Source organism: Eptesicus fuscus, chromosome 2 (genome assembly GCF_027574615.1).
Source record: "Eptesicus fuscus isolate TK198812 chromosome 2, DD_ASM_mEF_20220401, whole genome shotgun sequence".
Lineage (NCBI taxonomy): Eukaryota > Metazoa > Chordata > Mammalia > Chiroptera > Vespertilionidae > Eptesicus > Eptesicus fuscus.
The window spans coordinates 70122084-70141521 of NC_072474.1; the positions used below are offsets into that span (position 1 = coordinate 70122084).

Here is a 19438-nt window from a genome sequence, read left to right on the forward strand (position 1 = left end):
CAACTCCTACTCTTTCTTCATGACAATTAATATAAACCCCTCTGAGAAGCTTTCCCGACACCCTAAGCAAATTACAGTGGTGTTGTGTGTTAGCTCCTCTTATCTGCTTCTTTCAATCACTCTATGGTGAGCTTCCCCCAGGCATATTCTAATCCTATTCATCTTGCATCTTTTTCCCCTTCTTACCACACCCTTAGCCCTAGCCACAGTCTGTAGGCTACAGTGGGTACTTAACTCACTCATTTAATGTCGAATGAATAAATGTCATACTGGCAAAAAAAAAAAAAAAATTAACTGGCAGTTTTTGAGCTCAGTCACTGTGCCAAAAAAGTTGCCAAAGCCGCAGGCTCCCCACCTGTCCAATAAGGAGTCCCGTGCTCCAGTTCTTACCTGAGTATCTATTCCTATGATTCTATGGCTATGGTCCAGGGGACCATGGAGCTGGAGGAGAGTTATTTTAGGAATAACTGTCTGAATAGGGTCAGATCATTTCCTTGAAGGAGCCAGAGCCAACTCTCAGAAGACTATGCTCCTGGTCTGACCTGGTCAGACTCCTCGAGGAAGGAGGCTGCCCTGGAGGTCATCACTTGACCTGCTTTGACCCTGTTCCAGGCCCTGTGCAGTCCTGGAATAAACCGAGGCATCGTTTTAAGGGGTCTTTCTCCCCATATCTGCCTCTCCCGCCACAGATACCCCCGTCTCTTTGTCACACTCCCATTCGACCTTTACAGACACAGGAAGTCTTCCACACTCAGAAGGGACTTTCCTGTCCAAACTACCCCCGCCCTCCTCACTTGGAGGTGCCCTCCTGTTTTCCTGGGCTTAGCAATATTCCAAGTTCTTCAATGTTCCTCTGGGGACTCTTCTCATAGAGGCATTTTCTCTTTTCGTCCCTTTAAACATGAAAGAAATGTTGTAACTGACCTCTTTGACAGGATACTTGCCAATTACATCCAACATGACAACATTAGGCTGTGATGGGGTGACCCCAAACCGCCTCTAAAGAAAGAGCTTTCCTAGGCTCTTGAAGGTTATTTATTTATTTATTTATTTATTTATTGTTAACAGTAGGATGTATTTTATTTTTTAAAATCTGTGAACTAGTTAATGGCCAGTATTTTAGTAATCTTGTACATTAAATTTCAAAGTTTAACATTTGGCAAAGTTTTGCTTCACAAATTCACTTTTAGAATGACAGGGACTATGTACAACTTAGACTCCATATTCAGACAAATGCCTTTTTCCCTTCCTCAAAATAAAAGCTTTAAGAAGCACAGTATAGAAGTTTTAGATAGGTAGGCACTGCATAACTCTGTATCACGTGGCTGCCGTCTTGCTTTAGCCGCAAGAGTAATGAGACTATTCTACACTTCAGTTAATGGAGCATAGGAAACTTTTTGAGGAAGGACCTAGCTCTCCTCAAAGAAAAAAAAATAACTTTTTGGCTCATTTAGTTAATGAATTCCTTTCCAAGATTGCTTTTAAAAGGCTTATCTGGAAAAGCTATCTTGAATATGTCTACTACAACTATGCCTCATCTTATTCTGCATGAGTGTCACAGGATGTGAGAAGAGTACTACATGTGTGGAAATACGTATATTTCCAAAATAGTAATTTATCTGTTATAATAAAACTAAATATACCTTTCCAAATCCACTGTTTTTATATAAATGCTGCCAACATATGATCTATGAAAACAATTTTAAATAGTTAAGTTTATAGTATTTTTATAAATCTAATGAACAGATTGAAGTCATTATACTTTCCAATTTTTAAACTCAGGGAATTTTTATCTGCTCTTGACATGTTGATTGCACTGGGTAATAATGATGTATATGATTCGGGGAGTGTTCTGGTGTCCTAAATTGTTATAAAAACAAAAACCATAGCCAGAGGACAATTAACCACATTTGTTATTATTTTAGGAACCAAATTGAATGCTATCTAACATTATGTGAACTGTAATAGTAGCCATAGGAGGCTTCAAGATGGCCTGGAAATTCATATCCTACAGTTCTTTATATATATATATATATATATATATATATATATATATATATATATATATATATTTTTTATTGATTTCAGAGAGGAAGAGAAAGGGAGAGAGAGAAACATCCATGATGAGAGAGAATCATTGTTTGGCTGTCTCCTGCATGCCCACATTAGGGATGGAACCTGCAACCCGGGCATTTTGCCATGACCAGAATCGAACTGTGACTTCCTGGTTCATAGGTCAATGCTCAACCACTGAGCAACACCAGCTGGGCAATCCTATAGTTCTTGGTAGCATATAGTTGACTTCAAATCCCTTTTTTGAGGGCATTCCAAAAAATAATGGAAATTCACCCATTAAATTAAACCAAACTATTTGTTATTACAGGAAGAAGCATTTTAGTTGAAGTGAACTTTGTCCTTTTGAAGGCCCAAAGACTATTGTCCAGGAGGCTAAAATATCCTTATAACCTGGCCTTATGAGTCATAAGTTTTTACAAGTGCTTTAATTACATATAGAGGAGAAAAAATTATATATATTATCAGAGAAGTTTCAGAACTTAAAACACATTAGAGAAAAATTATTTAAAAATAATTGTACTTATATTCCACAATTTGCTCAAATATTGGTTTCCTTTCTATCTATATGATTTTTTGTTGTTTCTGTTGTTAATCCTCACCTGAGGATATTTTTTCCATTGATTTTAAAGAGAGTGAAAGGGAGGAAGGAGGGGGAGAGAGAGAGAGAGATGTGAGACATACATCAATATGAAAGAGATAAAATTGATCAGTTGCCTCCCACATGAGAGTAACCTGACCAGGGCTGGGATCGAATCTGCAACCCAGGTACGTGCCCTTGACCAGGATCTGAACCCTCAACACTTCAGTGTGTGGGCTGACACTCTAACCATTGAACCACCCTGGCTAAGGCTCTACAGGGTTTTCTAAAATATATTCTTCACATTGTGTCTAAGTAACTGACTTATCATGGAATTTCAGGGAACCAGTTCTGTGAGTTTTTATAGCTTTGTACTGAAAGGTGGCAGGTGGTCACGTGCAGTCCATGTGGGATTCGAATGTGACACTGAGTGCATTTTCTTATGTGGATCATCCCTTTGATGCTGCAGGTAATGCATCTGTTGAAAGATGTTACTGTAGATTTGGATTACTGCTCTCTGCATCTTCCAGCTTTTCTGTGTTATCTTCTCAAATAATGTGGAATCTTGTGACTCTGGGATTAGATGCCAAAATGTTCCTTTGAAGCTTAGAAAAGTGGTTTTACTGGTGGATTTCCCCTTAATTCTGTCTCAGTATATTCATTATTTACACAATAGCAACTCTAATAAATTCTTGACCTCGATAGATGCATGTGATTAGCACAACTGTTACACCTACTGCATCTGCACCTAGAATGAGTCCTAGGATGAGGTGCATCAGCCTGAAATACCAACATATGCCTTCCTACAGGCACAGGGCCCACTAACAGAGTCTAAACCTTGATCGTATTCTTCACTTTCTCCAGAGCCCACATAGGTAATTTTCCACTCCAGGTCTTCAGACAGTTCCTCGATACACTGGAAGGTGATCTTGCACTGGAATGATTTATAGAAAGAAGAAGGGTTATCCAGAACCACTACACTGTTCACCTGAACCTTTCCCATATTGTGGAAAAAAAACAACAACACAAAAACAAAACAAAACAAAAAAAACCACCCAATAACACAACAAACAAAAATAATGGGGCTTGCTGGGCAAAATAAAGTCCAACTCTGGAGAGTGCAGACCCCGCCCTCGTGCAGCCTGATGTCCTGCCCAGTCATAGCTCTTTTAAAAGGTTGTTATTGCTCTGAGAGAGCCGGAGGCAGAGGGTTGATGGTGGGAAGTCTCCAGGGGTGACAAAAAGGTGAGTGTCTTGTAGATGACTCCTCTGTGTAGATGACTCCTGAACCACATGGTCCTTGGAAATTCAACAGTCAGCTTATTTAGAATGCCCCTGTCAGTACTTTGACCAAGTTCCTGGGTCTGTGAGCACCTGGTCTATTTTGAGAAGCATCTTTAACAACCTCTTTGACTGTTTTTCAATATTTTTTGCACTTTTCTTTCCTCTCCCTGGTCCAGGGAGTAGGTAAGAAATGGAGAAGAGAAGCAGATGGCCATTTTAGAGTGTGTGGCGGCTCCTCCAGTCAAGGTCACCCAGAGGAAAGGAACATCTCGTCTCGAAGGGATTCTTTCTCTGTAAAAGCACATGTCTGTGCTGGAGGAGGGAAGTGGGCCTGGTGAAGAAAGGGCTTGAAGGTCAGAGGCCTGTGTGAGCGTGGATTTCTCTTTATTACCCTAGGAAAAGGCTCCTCCCTCTTTACAGCAATAGTCTCACATTGCAACTCCTTCCTCCAAACAGCAATGATAATAGAAGTAACAGTCAACAACAGAAAAAAAGTGATAGCCATGCACACATTCTTGTTATTTATCCTGTGTCAGGGACTATCCTATGCTTCAGTTATTTCAATTAATGTAATTCTCCATAAGGTAGCTACGCTTATTATATCCATTTTACAAATGAGGAAACCAAGGCACAGAGACACTAAGGGCCCAGAACCACATGGTAAGGAGAAGAACTGGGACACAGGGCAGGCTCCATGCTGGTACCCAGGAGGCTCTCCTGCTAACTTGGGCTCTAGCGATAGCTCTGCGTCTGCTTGTGGTAAAACCTGCCCCTCTGGGTTTTCCAGTGCAAATGTGGCATCCTCTGTCTGCTTTCTATTGGCGGTCTAGGAAACAGGCCTGCCTTGGGGCTGGATTCAAACTTTGGGGCAGGATCTCCAATATCTATACTTTCCACTTCCTGTCATCAGGAAACCTGGTTTTACTTTTTTTTTTTTTTCTCTAAGAGCATTTGACCTACATAAGTAGCATATAGTTAAAAATGTATACAGAAATATAAATCTCTGTGGAGAAAACAAAAGATTTACACTTGCCCAGGCAAGTGGCTGTTCCCGCTCCCTGCATTTCTCTCTCAAGCGTTCACAACGGCTGTATTTGAAGGACAAAGGGAACTCAGGTTTGCAATTAATGCAACCCGGGGCACACAAGCCAGCACAGTCCCTGGTTATCAACATTTAAAAGTTTCTTCACTTCACTTACAATTACAGTCTTTCCCAACACAAATGAGGCTTCTTTCCCACTGGAATTTATTATAACTACCTGTTTAGTTCACCCAGTCCCAGCTTTCCTTTGACTCCTGTAATGTGTGAACTAGACTGGATTTCTAAGAATAGCAAAGGGGACTCCCACCTCATCCCTTTTCCCATAGCACTAGGACACATCCATGACTGCACAGCAGTCCCAGGTCAATGTCAGGGAGCATTCCCTTCATTCAGTTGGCCTAAAGGCGCTGCCCAGACCAAACGGAGCCTGCCGGGAATGAGAATTCCTCCTGAAATATGGGTGACCCTTCTATCTGAATGCTGGTAACAGACTCTCCTTGAAGACTGTTCAAAACTCAGCCTTGGCTTAACAACAGTTCCCAAGGGACATCTGTAGTATTGTGCCAAGAACACTAATGGAAGCATCAAGAGAAACAATCTTGGTCATCAAAGTCATAGAAACCACCATTACTGTGGCTACCCTGTGCCAGGCATTAGGCTAGGCAGAGCCGGTTAGGAATCTGCAGTTTGGAGTTTCGGAAATAATGCAGTTAAAAACATTCTGCTCACCTGCTTAGTAGGCATAAATGGGATTCAACCATGGAGGCTAGGTTCCCCAAACCTATGCTTTCCCACTCTCGGTGGCGAGAAGACCAGGCATGGAGCCTGGCTTCATAAACACAGTAACTGAAGAGTCTTGGGCAAGTCACTTTACACCTCCCAGCCTCCATGCCTCCTTTGGTCCCTATCTCCACCTGTAAATGGGGATTCATTCAATCATTCATGCAGCTGATGTTTGCTGTGTGCTGGACTGGATGAAACGCTTGCTTCCTCATAGAATGCTTTTACAAATTAGCATATTTAAAATGCTTTGTGCATCATGAATGCAATACAAAGGTCCCATTTAACCTCAGGGCACCTCTTATCCATAAAAACTCTGAGCCAGAAAAGAACCTTGATCCACAGGAGACTTGAGCCAACTTGGGTATTAGAAATGAGTGAGAATCTCAAGTTCAAGTTTTGCTTTCAGCAAGATCATGACCAATGGAATAATGTAATTTTGTTGTTGAAAAAAAATTCTAAGAAGTTTCATTGAGCCTAATCCCTTCATTTTACAGATGACAAAATGGAAGTCTATAGAAATGAAGAGATTTGATTGCGATTAGAGTCCATTCGTGACAGAGCTGGGACTAGAACTCACATTTTGACATCTGGTTTGTGTCCTTTTAAATTCTCTATTCCTTGGTCTCATCCCAAGTAAAACCTTAAAGCACTGTTAGCTGAGGCAGTAAACAAGGACAAGACGCCAGCCTCAGCTTCAGTGCAGTGTTTCCAAAATTCCAACATCTCCACAGCACTCTCCTGTTTTTGCCACGTCCACTCACCTATACTACTATTTTCTGAATGTATGTCTTTAAATCAAGTCATCGTTTTTCCTCAGATACTTGCTACATATAGCCACACCCTAAGCAAGAATAGCTGTGCAATCATGATCCAATGTGTTGTTTTATTCTTTTCTCCAATTCACATTAAAACAAAACAGTTTTTATTAGAATAAACAAGGTTCATCATCTTGCATACTACTCATGTAGGGACTTAAACCATACTTCTGAGAATACTGCTCCCAGGAAAACCAGACTCACAAAGCGGCTGGGCAGGGTGGCGGGGGTGGGGTGTGTGAGAAACTGGGCTGGGGGTAAATCAGCTGCCCTCAGAGCCCCTGGGAGAGGCCAGGAAGAACAGAGGGCAGGAGCTGAGCCCAGCAGTTGGGACTGCTCCAGGGAGCGTGGCAGCTTCATGAATACTGCTTCTTGGTGGAGGCCCAAAGTGGAGGAAATGTGGCCCAGGAGGGACAACTGTCCTGACTCAGCCACTCCCAGGAGTAGCAGTGCAGACATGAACAAAGACTTCACTTCTAAGTCCATGATGTTAAGTCTGTCCCTTAACATGCTCCATGTCAGTTTCTGCCCTTCTCATATTTCCTGCAGGACAGATTCATAACTATTTCACAATTACTTTATAGAATAAATATAATTCAGCCTGTGCTGAATTATAATTTCTACTGGGCTAAGTGACATGGGTGGGAATCTGAACTCTGTGTCAGCCCTATTCCAGATCAGGATGGAGAGGAGAGTGGGGTTGGAGAGAATTCTGGAGAATAATTGAAAAAAAAAGGACAGAGGATCCCCTCTAATGTTTGTCCTGGATGAGAACTCTCCTGCTCTTCCGAAAATTCTTATCTATAGCGCGAGTGCGTCGGCTGTGTCAAGTTAGGTCATCTACACTCCTTGACTGGAGGACATAGATATTTCTATTCAGAAGTCAAGTCAGAAAGAGGGAAAAAGATCCTTACATCTCTCTGCTATCTGAGTGTCCTAGATGCAATTAGTATTGAAATGCTTTAAAAAAATTCTCTGGGATATTTTCAGTTTGGAGCAACTAGCTGCACGGCAGTGGGCAGGAGGGGTGTGTGTAGGGAGAGAAGTCAGCCTCAAGGGCCAGATTGGGGATCTCAACTCTGAAGTCAGCTCTTTGTGAATGACTCATTGAGGGGCCTATCATGTATCACAGGAAGCCTGCTGCTGTCCTGCTTCAGAGCTGCCATTTATCTATGAACACAGAAAGAGGTTTTGGTTTTTGTTGTTACTTCCTTCTCTATACCTTTTGTATTTCAAAGATGAAAATGAGGCATGACCACGGATCAAACAATACTGAGGGGGAAAGCTGGCATGTGCCCTTTTTGAGAGTCATCCAGTCTGCAGGTGAAGGCTCAGATTTCTTCAGGGTTCACCAGTCTTAGCAAGTAAGATGTTCCACACTGGTATTTTCTTGGTTCAGAGAACATAAGCAAGAAGGAAGGGGGTATTTCTCAGAGCCCAAGACAGAGTCCTAATGTTGTTTGCTAAGCAGTGTGAAATTTGTCATTTTAATTATGGAATCCGTGTGTGGAGCAGAGAGTCAGTTTCAGATCACCTGTCCCAACACCTTGGCCAAGGGCAGTCACATCAGTATAATTACTGTGGCCCTAGGACTCAGGGATCTCTGGGAACCATTAGTTCCTTTAGCTTTGCTCCATGTAATTAATCACCAAGGCCAGGCAGGAACCTGCTTTTGGATACTGTATTTTACCCAGTTTTAATTTCTTCCAGATTAAGAGTTAAGAACTCTGGAAAGAAAATAATTTCCAAACTTTGATGCCAGCTAAGGGGAGAGGGCAACCTCTTAGGGGCCAGTGGGGCCTCGGCAAAGTCCTATAGCTAAACCTTTGTCTCCTCCCTCCCACAAGACTTCCTTCCTCCCAGCTAGAAATCTCTAGTTGTTTGCACTCTTTAACCCTTTGCTTTGGATTTCACAAGTTTTGTGAAAACATTACTACTTCAAATGTGAACATAGTTATTTTTCTCTTCCAATACTTTTTGGGTTATCCTTTTTTGTATTGTGTCCTAGACAGGTGCTTAAATGTATCTTTATTATAGAAAATTTATAGTAATAATCCTTTTGGGAGCCTTAAAGTGTTTACAAACATTCTATTTCTTTTCAAGTTAAGAAAATCAAAGTCTAGAAGAGTCAACTATTATTGGTATCCACACTGAGAATTAGGGACCCAACTGTAGTAATAATAACAGCTAACATTGATTTAGTGCTATGTGAGACACTTTATAAACTTGTCTCATTTAATCCTCATAGGAATCCTATAGGGCATGCCAGTACTATTATTATCCTCATATTACAGATGAAGAAAAAGTGACACCCAGTAATGAATACAATGGCCCAAGTCTCCCATCTAGCAAATGGCATCAGTGGGATCTGAACCAGGCAGTCTGATGCCAGGGTTTGTACCATTAGCAACATTCTTGCCTTCCTGGAGCCTGGCTTTGAAATGACCCCCTAATTTCTCCAAGCAGAAATATGTCAAATGGTTTTTGATGGCCCACTTCTATGGATTTATTGAAATTATATAATTTTAACCTAAATTTACCTTCATTTTTGAGCCTGTCATCCACCCCTGAAGGCCATGAGCCCAATGATAAAAGCAAGATACTGTTAAATAAAATTTTGTCTCTTATTGGCCAATATTTTTCTTTTCTGAGAATTGAGAAACAAGTCATGCTGAGGAAAATATCAATGTAGCATCCATTATATGTTATCTGAATACGTGCTCCTGACTGGGGTGGGATTTTTAGATCCTTTTCTGATAAAGACGGTGGGTCTGAGCTGATCCATTCTCACTTTCCTGATATTATTTTATAACTGAAAAGACATGCTCTTGAGTCAGAAGATTACAGTGAGGAGTCATTTTAGATATGGAATCAGGCCTTTACCAATCTGTTTTCTCAGTGAGCCAATAAGCCATAGATTCATTAATGCTATCAGATGTGCTTATAAGCTAACTCGCTTTTCTCAGTGAAGCACTTCCAAAATCATTTTAGTCATATATAACTGGTGAGAGCATTTGAAGCAGGAAGAAGAAATTGTCCCATGGAGGCAGAAACTCTCCAAATGTAATGAGAGGTGACATTGAAACAATTAAACTACGTCACATGTATGTTGTAAATGTGTTGTAAGGAGTTGCATTTTGGTAGATAACTTAAATGGTAACTAGCTGATTTTATTACCTTGACATATATTTTTCAAAGGATAGTTTGTAACTTTTCCAAATTCAGATTTAAGTAGTAAAAGTAAACCAAAGGAGAAATAAAAGCAATGGAGAAAAGAATTCAGAATAATATTTATCTAAAATAAAATCTGACCATTGGAGCTCCTTATGGGAGTTTACTTGGCATTAGCAAGCTTTAAGGTTTAGTCAAGTTTAAAGAATTGAGCACAATTGAGCACAAAAGAAAAAAAAAAACACAAAAAATGTGAGAGTTTATAACAATTTATAACTTGTCAGCCCTTAAGTCCTTGGAAACCAAAGGTAAGAGTCAGCATGGTGGGAAAAGAGAGGAGCGGCAGCAGGAATAGGGGTGGGCAGAACCCTGAGTGGCAGCAGCAAGCTCTTTAGACAGTCTAATGATGGCGGGGTGTTAGAGGAGTGTCTTTGCATGCACAGGTATTATTATGGACTAAATGCCCGTGTCCTCCCAAACTCATATGTTGAAATTATAACTGCAAATGTGATAGTATGAGGAGGTGGGGCCTTTGAGAGGTGATGTCATGAGGGTGGAGCCCTTGTGAATGGGATTAGTGCCCTTAGAGAGGAGATCCCAGCAAACTCCCTTTCCCCTTTCACTGAGTGAGGACACAGAAGAAATATGGCCTTGTATAAACCAGGAACTCAGCCCTCACCAAATACTGAATCTACTAGTAGACTCCCCAGCCCTGAGAACCCTGAGAAATAAATTTCTGTTGTTAAAGTCACCCCATTTATGGTATTTTTATTATAAAAGCCTGAACAGATTAAGACAACAAAGGTGTTTAATTTTTCTTCATTCTCAATTCAAAGGTCAGAATTTATGAAGTTCAGAAAATATGTAAATTTATGGTCTAAAGCTCGATATTTAGTCATTAGAAGTCATTCATTTATGAATTCATCAAACATTTATTGAGCACCTACACTGAGTTAGACACTGTTAGTTACTGGGGATCTATTTGCAAGCCCAAACAGGCAAGGCCCCACGTCAGGTCCCTGGAAAGGCAGGGTAAGCAATGTGCAATGCTGCCACACAAGCACATGAATAATCATACACTGTGGAGAAGAGAGACAACTCAATTGTGACAGGTTGTAACTGGGAAACCACAGCTGGACTGGGGGCCCCAACAGAACCTTCCTGAATAGATAATGTTTGAGCTGAAGCCTGAGGAATGAGTTGTGGGTTCTATGTAGGAGGATCTGGATAAGGAAAAGCTCTGTCTCAAGAGGGAGCTCAGCAGATTCATGGAACTGAGAGATAGCCAACATGGCGGTGCAGGGGGCGAGATGAGGCGGAAAGGCAGGAGAGGGTCCACCCTGTGGGCTTGTGGATTTCATGCTAAGAGCAGACGATGCCCAGAGGGGCTGGTGGTAGTGAGGTTGTGTGTGTCCCAATGAGATCTGTGTTTGTCATTCTGGCTGCTATGTGGAGAACGGGCAAGATGTGAGATGGGTGCAGGAGAGGAAATGAAGGGCCAGTTAGGAAGCTATCATGGTGGGATTATGGGGTTATGGGAGTTTTGACATGAGGGTAAAATTGAAAAAAAAAATAGATGAATTGAGAGCTACTAAGAGTTTAAAATCAATAGTATTCAGTGGTGGAGAGGACCCAGGCAGTGAAGGACAGTGACATGAAAAGATAGTGGCACCATTTATTATAGGACACTGGCCTGGGCATGTACAATGATATAATATTTGTAAAGCTGAGCCTAACATAGGTATAATACTTTTTAGGATTATTGCTTCCTGATATATTCTGGGCATTCCAAAAGAATCTGATCAATAAATGTTTATGAATATTCTTTTTTTTAAATAAATATTTTATTGATTTTTTACAGAGAGGAAGGGAGAGGGATAGAGAGCTAGAAACATCGATAAGAGAGAAACATCGATGAGAGAGAAACATCGATCAGCTGCCTCTTGCACACTCCCTACCGGGGATGTGCCCGCAAGCAAGGTACATGCCCTTGACCGGAATCGAACCTTGGACCTTTCAGTCCACAGGCTGACGCTCAATCCACTGAGCCAAACTGGTTTCGGCTATGAATATTCTTTTACATGGTCTTCTCACTTACGGTTTTTTATTAAATCATCATTTTCACCTTTAACATCTATTTAATACATCATCTAAATATGATGGTCATTAACTTACTATAACACACATTTTTTTACTCCTAAAATTTTTTTATGACTACTTTAAAAGTTATTTTCACCTTTTTTGGAGTTAATTCTTTTTTTTCAAATTTATGTTCATTTTAAGAGTTAACCTGGAATAAGCAGATGTCTTGTGGAGCTAAAAGTCCCTTGCAGGTATGGGCACATGGGTGTCTAGATGTCTGTGCCTGCTTAGAGCCCTTTATTTAATGGTTTTATTAGAAGAGTTCATGCTGAACAAATACTGGGGTTCAGACTAGCAATTTAAAGTTCAAAGGCCTTTACCAATTTTCACAATTATGTGTCCTTTTTGTAATGGAAAGTATAAGAGAGTATAAGACCCGCGGACACTTAGATTTTACAGAAGAAAGAGAATATTCACTTTGCAACAAGTGCAGTGAGTGTAATTCTAAAGTTTGCCTATGCAAGAATTGATGATGTCTTGAATATAACTTGTTGTGCAACATCAGTTAATCCCTGAAGCATATGCTGAGCAACTAATTGTGCACAGCACCATTCAATTTAGCTCAGGGAGGCAGAAATACTCCATAGTCATAGTTTCCAGCCTTGAAGAGCTCTGATTTAATAACATAGGCGACCCAAACTTAACACATCACAGTTGTCTCTCTTCCTTTAAAAGAAAGACAAAAACTGAAACACAAAAGTCAAAACTCGTTTTTTCTGGACAGCTGCCTTGGGATAACTGCTAACTACCACCTGCTTCTCCTCCCATAGGGCAGCCCCTCCCTGAGACCCAGCGGCCGGCACTCGGCATGTGGCAATATTCCATGTCACTCATTTCCACAGAAGTTCTGGAGGCCATTGGTCCTCCCCCAGCTTTTCTTTTCTGTGAATTCAGGTAGGATGGGTGTAGTGAAAGGAACACTTGATTCAATGTCAGTCAGGAGAACTGAATTTGAGTTTTGGCTGGGCCACTCAGGTGAGAATTGGAGTAAGTCACTTAATCTCTCTGGGCCTATTTCTTCACTTGTAGAATGGATAGCCGCAAGCTCGCCTCAGTCACTAGCTCCATCCTTGGAACATGCATATACTCAGCAAAACTTATGTGAATATGAGCCTCATTCCTTTGGCACAGGATAATTTAAATAAACAATTTGAATAGTATAATAAGCCAAAAGGACCCTGAAAGATTACCTCTCTTCTACCTAGTTTATAGCTAAGAGCTCTTAAAGTCAGAGTAGTTAAGTGACGTGTGCCTATCATTGACAATGGCAAGCCACAGACCAAGTATAAACTGGTCTACCTGTTTCTAAGCCTGAATGCCAAGAAACTTAAAACACATATTTCTCCCAGTTGAAACCTATTAAAATGTAATTCTTAGCATTTCCTTCTCCTGATGAAAAGCCTTTGGTGACTGTCAATGGCCTGGGAAGTAAAGTAAGTCGTCTCATCCTGCTGCTTAGGGTCCTCTAACACTTGTTCTGAAACTTGACTTCCTGCTTTCCTAAAGTGTTCCCCTCCACACAGTCTGGGATCCACCAAGCTAGGTTATTTGCCATGTTGTATACATGCTAAATTGTAAACTGCATGAGGGAGTGACTGTTTTATTCATTGTCGAATCCACAGTACCTAGCCAGACGCCTAACTCATTGTAAAAGCTCAATAAAAGTTTGTTGAAGATAGTGGGCATTCTTCTTTATGATAACTATAACAACAACAAGAAGAAGAAGGGCAATAGCAGAATGGTAACAATAATGATAAATCATAAAATGATGTCGTAGGAAAATAATGATTACAGTCATCGACAGAGCCATTGCTCAGTAGCTACTATGATGCAAATTTATTTTCTCAACAAAACCTGACAAGAACCCCGTCATGTGACTATCCTTTTCCCATCTTCCTGATGAGAAGGCCAAGGCTCAGAGAGATGAAATAGCTTCTCTGGAACTGGTTGGTTTGTAAGACTCAGTTCTAGGGGTTGGGTGCAACGTATATCTTCCTGTTTGTGAACAAGGTTCCTTGCTTTCATGGAGCTGACAGTCTAGTGGTAGAAAACAGACACCTACTCACCAAATAAGTGAGATAAAGTCAGAAAGTGATACGTGATCAAATGGAAAATAGAGCAGCATTGAAGGGATCAATGGTGATGAGTTTATTGTTTCAGACAGGAGTGTGAGTAAAGGCTTCCTTTTCGTGAGTCAAGACTTTGGGTAGCTGTCATCTCTGACAAGGAGTGAGCCCTGATAGACCTGGCAGGAGACTGTATTAGGCACAAGAAGTAGTAAGTACACAGCCCCTGAGGCAAGAGTATCCTTAGTCTGTTTGAGAATAGTAAGACTGCCAGTGTGTCTGCTGGTAAAAGAGAAAGGAAGTGAAAGCAGGAAGGCTGTGTGGGTTCAGATCATGCTGAGCACTGGAGGCATGACACAGACGTGGGCTTTGCTCAGACTCAGGGGAAGCCATGGGAGTGTTAGAGCTGAGCAGTGACAGATCTGTCCTCGGTTTCAAAAGGATCACTCTGGCAAGGGTGATGAGTAGTGAGTTCAGTTGAAGGAATATTAAAGTCACACGTGTGGGAGACGACAGAGGGGTGAGAGGAGACTAGGTTCTGATGGGCTGGAATATGTGAGAAAGAAAGGAGTCTGGAATTAGTCCAATGTTTTTAGCCTCCAGAACTGAAAGAAGAGAGGGAAAGGCTGAGGGAGGAGCAGACTGAGGGTTGAGGAAATCAGTAATTCATCTTATACATATTAAGTGTGCGAGGCCGATGAGCCACCCACGTGGGGAGTGTGAATTAGCTGACAGCTGGATTTACATGTCTTTAGTTCAATGAAGCAAAACAGGCATAGGATTTTACATGTCAGGATTATCAGCACATGGATGGCATTTTAAGTCATGAGACAGGATGAGGTCATCTCAGGAGTGAGTGTAGAGAGTTCAGGGAGAGAGGAGGGCAGTACTGGCCCCGGGGTGCTCCAGTGTAGGAAGATGAGGGGTGAAATAAGGCAACAGAGACTAAGGAGGAGCAGCCAGCCAGGTAGGTGAAGAACCAATAGGGAGAGTGTCCTGGAGGCCAAGTGGACAGTGTTATAAAGATGAGGGCAGTGACCACCTGTGTCAAATGCTGCTGATAGGTCAGGTCAAGCCATGCCTAAGGATTCACGTCAGACTTGGCAAAGTGGAGGGCACTGGATACCTTGACAATAGCAATTTTGGTGCTTACAACTTCTGAGAGCATTCTGAAGTCAGGTGAGTGCAGCATCAACTGCCACTTTTGCACACAAGTGCTCCAATTGCCTCCTTTTAGGCCTAAATTTTCTTCATCTCCTACATCTTGGCACCATCATGGGATCTTCCCTAATTCCTCTAGTCAAATTGAACTCCAATAGCATTAACCTTGTTTTAGAATTACTTATGGGTGACTATGAATGGTTGAATTCTTGGATGAATAGAAATATGCTATTAATATGCTATTAATCCTACACAGAATAAGACAAGATGCTAAATAACAGTGTAATATTATTACTACAGTAGGTCCTCGGGTTACGTTGGAGATCCGTTCCTACGGCATGATGTAACACGATTTTTGCTGTAAGTCGGAACCCACCCTCATAAGCACCTACGTCACTCACATGGAGCACATACACAGCAGTAATGAAGTGAAACAGTAAAAAAAATTTAAAAGAAGATAACAATTCCTGACCTTTACTTGTAGTAAATAAATAATAAAAAAACATAAAGCACATATGTACATACATCGAAATGACGGAACTTTTTTTTTTTAAATAAATAAATGGGAGATGGCGACGTAACCACGAAATGACGTACGTCGAGTCCAACGTAACCCAAAGACTGCCTGTATATTATATACACTATTAAGGCAGCACAAAAATCTCTAATCAAAAACATCCCTAAATAGTAACCTGTGAGCAGTCTCAGGGTGCTGCTTGACGTGTGGGGCTGAGAGAGGAGCGGTGCAGCAGTGATGGGTGCTGAAAGAAGACTTGATTGTGGTTTTGAGGATCTGGGCTCTGAGCCCAGCTCTGCCACTAAGTGGTGTAACCTTGTGTGAGGCACTCCAAACTTCTGGGACATAATTTCTTCACCTTTGAAATGAACAGATTGTATCACATCTGCTCAAAGATTCCTCCATCCACCTTGTTCATTCTCATTCATATTAAGAGTGACTTGAAATCCAAAAGGACAGGTCTTATACTCCTTATGCTTCTTTGCATCAAGCACAGGGTCCTAGGAAAGGCACACTTTATAGTTTTTTATTTAATAGGGGATAAATCCTCTTTGGTCTGTGAAATGGAGTCTGGCCCTTGCTCAATGATCTCCCTCTAACGTGTCACATTTATTTTTTGTCCAGTCATTCAATCCTTCCTTCCTTCATTACTCTGGAGTTCCTACTGGCTGCAATATTCCCTGGAACTTTATAGGGTCATGACCAGCTCTGACACTAATTTTGTGTCTCTTGACCTTGCTGGCTTAGAGCAGAGGAAATTAAGATACATGGTCTAACACATGAGCCAGAATATTGGAACAGGACTGTTTTAGATACTCTAGCCCATGAACCTAGGGCACTTGTGGAAAGTAGTAAGACCTATCAGATTATGGAGATTCTTACATGCCCATCTCAGAATGTGTGGATCCACCGTGTCTGGAGTACTCTGGAGTGGGTAGAGAGCGGCGAAAGGGAGATCAGTGAGAAAACTGAAGGAGCAGTGCACACAGGTGGCGATGAGGGCCTGGACTAGGACAGAGAGAAGAGATGGGGCCACTGCCCTTTACGGCACCTTGGTTAGGGACAGTCCTTTAGACACTGAGTCAAGTCAACACCCACTCTGCTCCAGGTTCCTAGACTATGCTAGAGATGTTACCTGCATCTTGGGAGCATGGAAAGTATCAGGCAAGGTGGCGGGTGGGAAGTGGGACAGAGACAGAAAGTGCACATCTAAATGCAGTGTGATAAGTGCTGGCTGGAGGTATAAACAGGGGTGCCAATGGGGATGGGAGCTGCACAGAGGAATCTACGCTTGAATCTGATGAGCTAGATTTCTTCCTTTTGCCTCTCCGGATCCACTCCCACACTTCTCCACTCTGCTCTCCGCCCAGGCCTCCAGGAGGCTGACCTGTATGGACCACATCAATGGGTTTCCTTGTCCTTGGCTTCTGCATACCAGAGCTTGGAAAGGGGAGAGTGAGGGCAGAATACTGATTCCCTTCACTCTCAGGAGGTTCACCTTGGGTTAGTTGTGTCTCTCAACCAAGAGTCATTGCTGCTCTCAAGGTGGTCTATTCTACAAGAGTTTCTCCTTTGGGTTCTGGTTACATGTCTTTCCTCCTAGGCCTGACGCATAGCAACTCTGCCATTATGGTCCCCTGTGGTTCCCCTGTATGCTAGCCAAACCTTTGTAATGAATTCCTTTATGCCGGTTTGACTGAACCTCGCTTTCTTGTTGGGACTTTCACTGATCTACTGGGTTTTTGAAATAAGCATTTGTAATTCTTTGGGGCTTTATTCCCTAGTAAATTATGAACACTTCCATGAGGAATCAGATCTTGTTCATCTTAGCTGTATCTCTCCCCACTTTCACTGTCTAATAGAATTTCTATTCATAGTGATTGTTTATATTTTTTTCAAAGATGTTAATTTCTCCTCACAGCCATTTCTTTGACCTCAGGTGGTCTGTCCGGAATATTCCCCTCTCAGTCCACCCCTAAGCAGGACTACCCAGAGAAAGAGCTGCAGCCCCATGTTCCCCCTTCACCTGACTGTTCTTACTTCACTGTTTCTTAATCAAAACTCCAAATGTTCCCACTAAATTATTTTCCTGCTCAGTTCCCTAAAGTTTACAGTTTCCATGCCAATGCCAGATGCTTGTGACCTCAGAAAAGACCCTAAATCTCTCTCCATTATAATTTCCAAGATTGCAAAATCAAGATAAAATAATACTAACTTCACAGGGTTTCTGGGAAAATCAAAACAAATGTGACATCCTGTAAAATTTACTGTGTTTCTCATGAAATATATCAATGACTATAAAGAATAAAAAAGTTCTCTACACCTCCATCTTACTTTTTTAGACTGGTTTTCATAAACACTTTCTTAGTACAGAGCAAAATTATAACAACTGATATTTCCTGACCACTTAATCCCTGTCAGGAACTGTTCTAAACACTTTATATATCATCTCATTTAATCTCCACAAGAACCATATGCCATAGAACCTCTTTTATTCCCATTTTACAGATGAGGATGAATAAGGCCACAAAGTGATGAATTAACTTGCCTAAGGTCAAGAGCTAGAATTGAAACCTGGGAAGCTTGAGCAAATGCCATGCTATTAATCCCTTTACTTACATATTTTCATTCATTTATATTCTCTGTGACAAATGTAGAGACAAATCATAAAGTTGGCAATTGGCCACAATTAATGAGATGTCATGTGGAAATTTTTGGGAATTATACTTCAGCTCATGTGTTTCACTCCAAAATTCAAAGTTGACAAGTTGTGTTTGGTTAACTGAATTGCTTTCTTAACATCTCCATATGGTCAAGAATGGTAGTAAGGTTCTCAACTGAGACTCACCTGAACTTAGTGCATGTTCCACTTCCTGCATGATCACCCTGGGGGAGGCGGTGGTGGTCTCAATATCTACCAGAATACAGGTCACTTTGGCTGGCACAGTTGTTTGGGGCGTTTTCTCCGTGGGCATCAGCTCCGACGTGGCATGTGAAGTGGGGGTGTGGCCAGAGCTGTGCTCCTGTGCTGGGGACTCTCGTGTGGTTGGGGCTCCTGTGGTCTTGGTGCTGGACTCAGTGGAGCTGTGGTTGGTGTTGTCAGAGACAGAAGAAACCTCTGGGGGTGAAGTTGATAGAATTGGCGGTGGTGAGGTTGATAGGACTGGGGGTGATGAGGCTGGAGTCTGAGCAGAGGTAGGTGAAGGAGACTCATCCAGGGACCTCGACCCTGTAGCTGACACACTTGCCTCTGGAGTGCCCGAGCTGTGCTCTGTGGGCGTGGGTGTTAAGGGGACATCACTGCTTGTTGATAAGGTGTCTGTATTTGGGTCTTCCCAGGTCAAGGTGGTCTCCTGTCCGGTGGGCTCCGTGACAACATTTTTGGGGGTTAGAGATGTCTGCACGGATGACACTGTAACGGGGAGCACTGAGTTGCTGGGTGTGCCGCTGGTGGGGGAGGCAGGAGGGCTCTGTGGAGAGCTTGTCCAGAAGGTCGTTGGCGTTGGTGAGATAATCTTTTCCGGAAAAGAAACAGGCAAGGGGGCTGATGTAGGCATGCTCTGCACTCTCAGTCCTGTGGAAGAGCCAGTACAAAAGTGGTTAACGTGTGAAAACCTGAGAGGCAAGGTTGTTTTGCAGTTCTCATTTTGCATTGTTCATCCTCAACTGTGAAAGTGACTTAAATATTTTCTTCCCACTGCCCTAGCTGGTTTGGCTCAGTGGATAGAGCCTTGGATTGCGGGCTGAAAAGTCCCTGGTTCGATTCCAGTCAAGGGCACATGCCTGGGTAGTGGGCTCGATCCC

At 42.1% G+C, this 19438-nt stretch overlaps 1 protein-coding gene and 1 pseudogene across 1 annotated transcript in view; both read right to left on the reverse strand.

Annotated features, from left to right (window-relative positions):
• PARM1 (prostate androgen-regulated mucin-like protein 1) overlaps positions 1 to 19438 on the reverse strand; it is a 95087-nt gene that overhangs the window by 18852 nt on the left and 56797 nt on the right. Inside the window, exon 2 of the mRNA XM_008143721.3 lies at positions 18483 to 19208. Coding sequence (XP_008141943.3) covers positions 18483 to 19208 — 726 coding nt within the window. The remainder of the gene's footprint in view (positions 1 to 18482; positions 19209 to 19438) is intronic.
• Positions 3046 to 3656, reverse strand: LOC103287958 (histone chaperone ASF1-like; annotated as a pseudogene).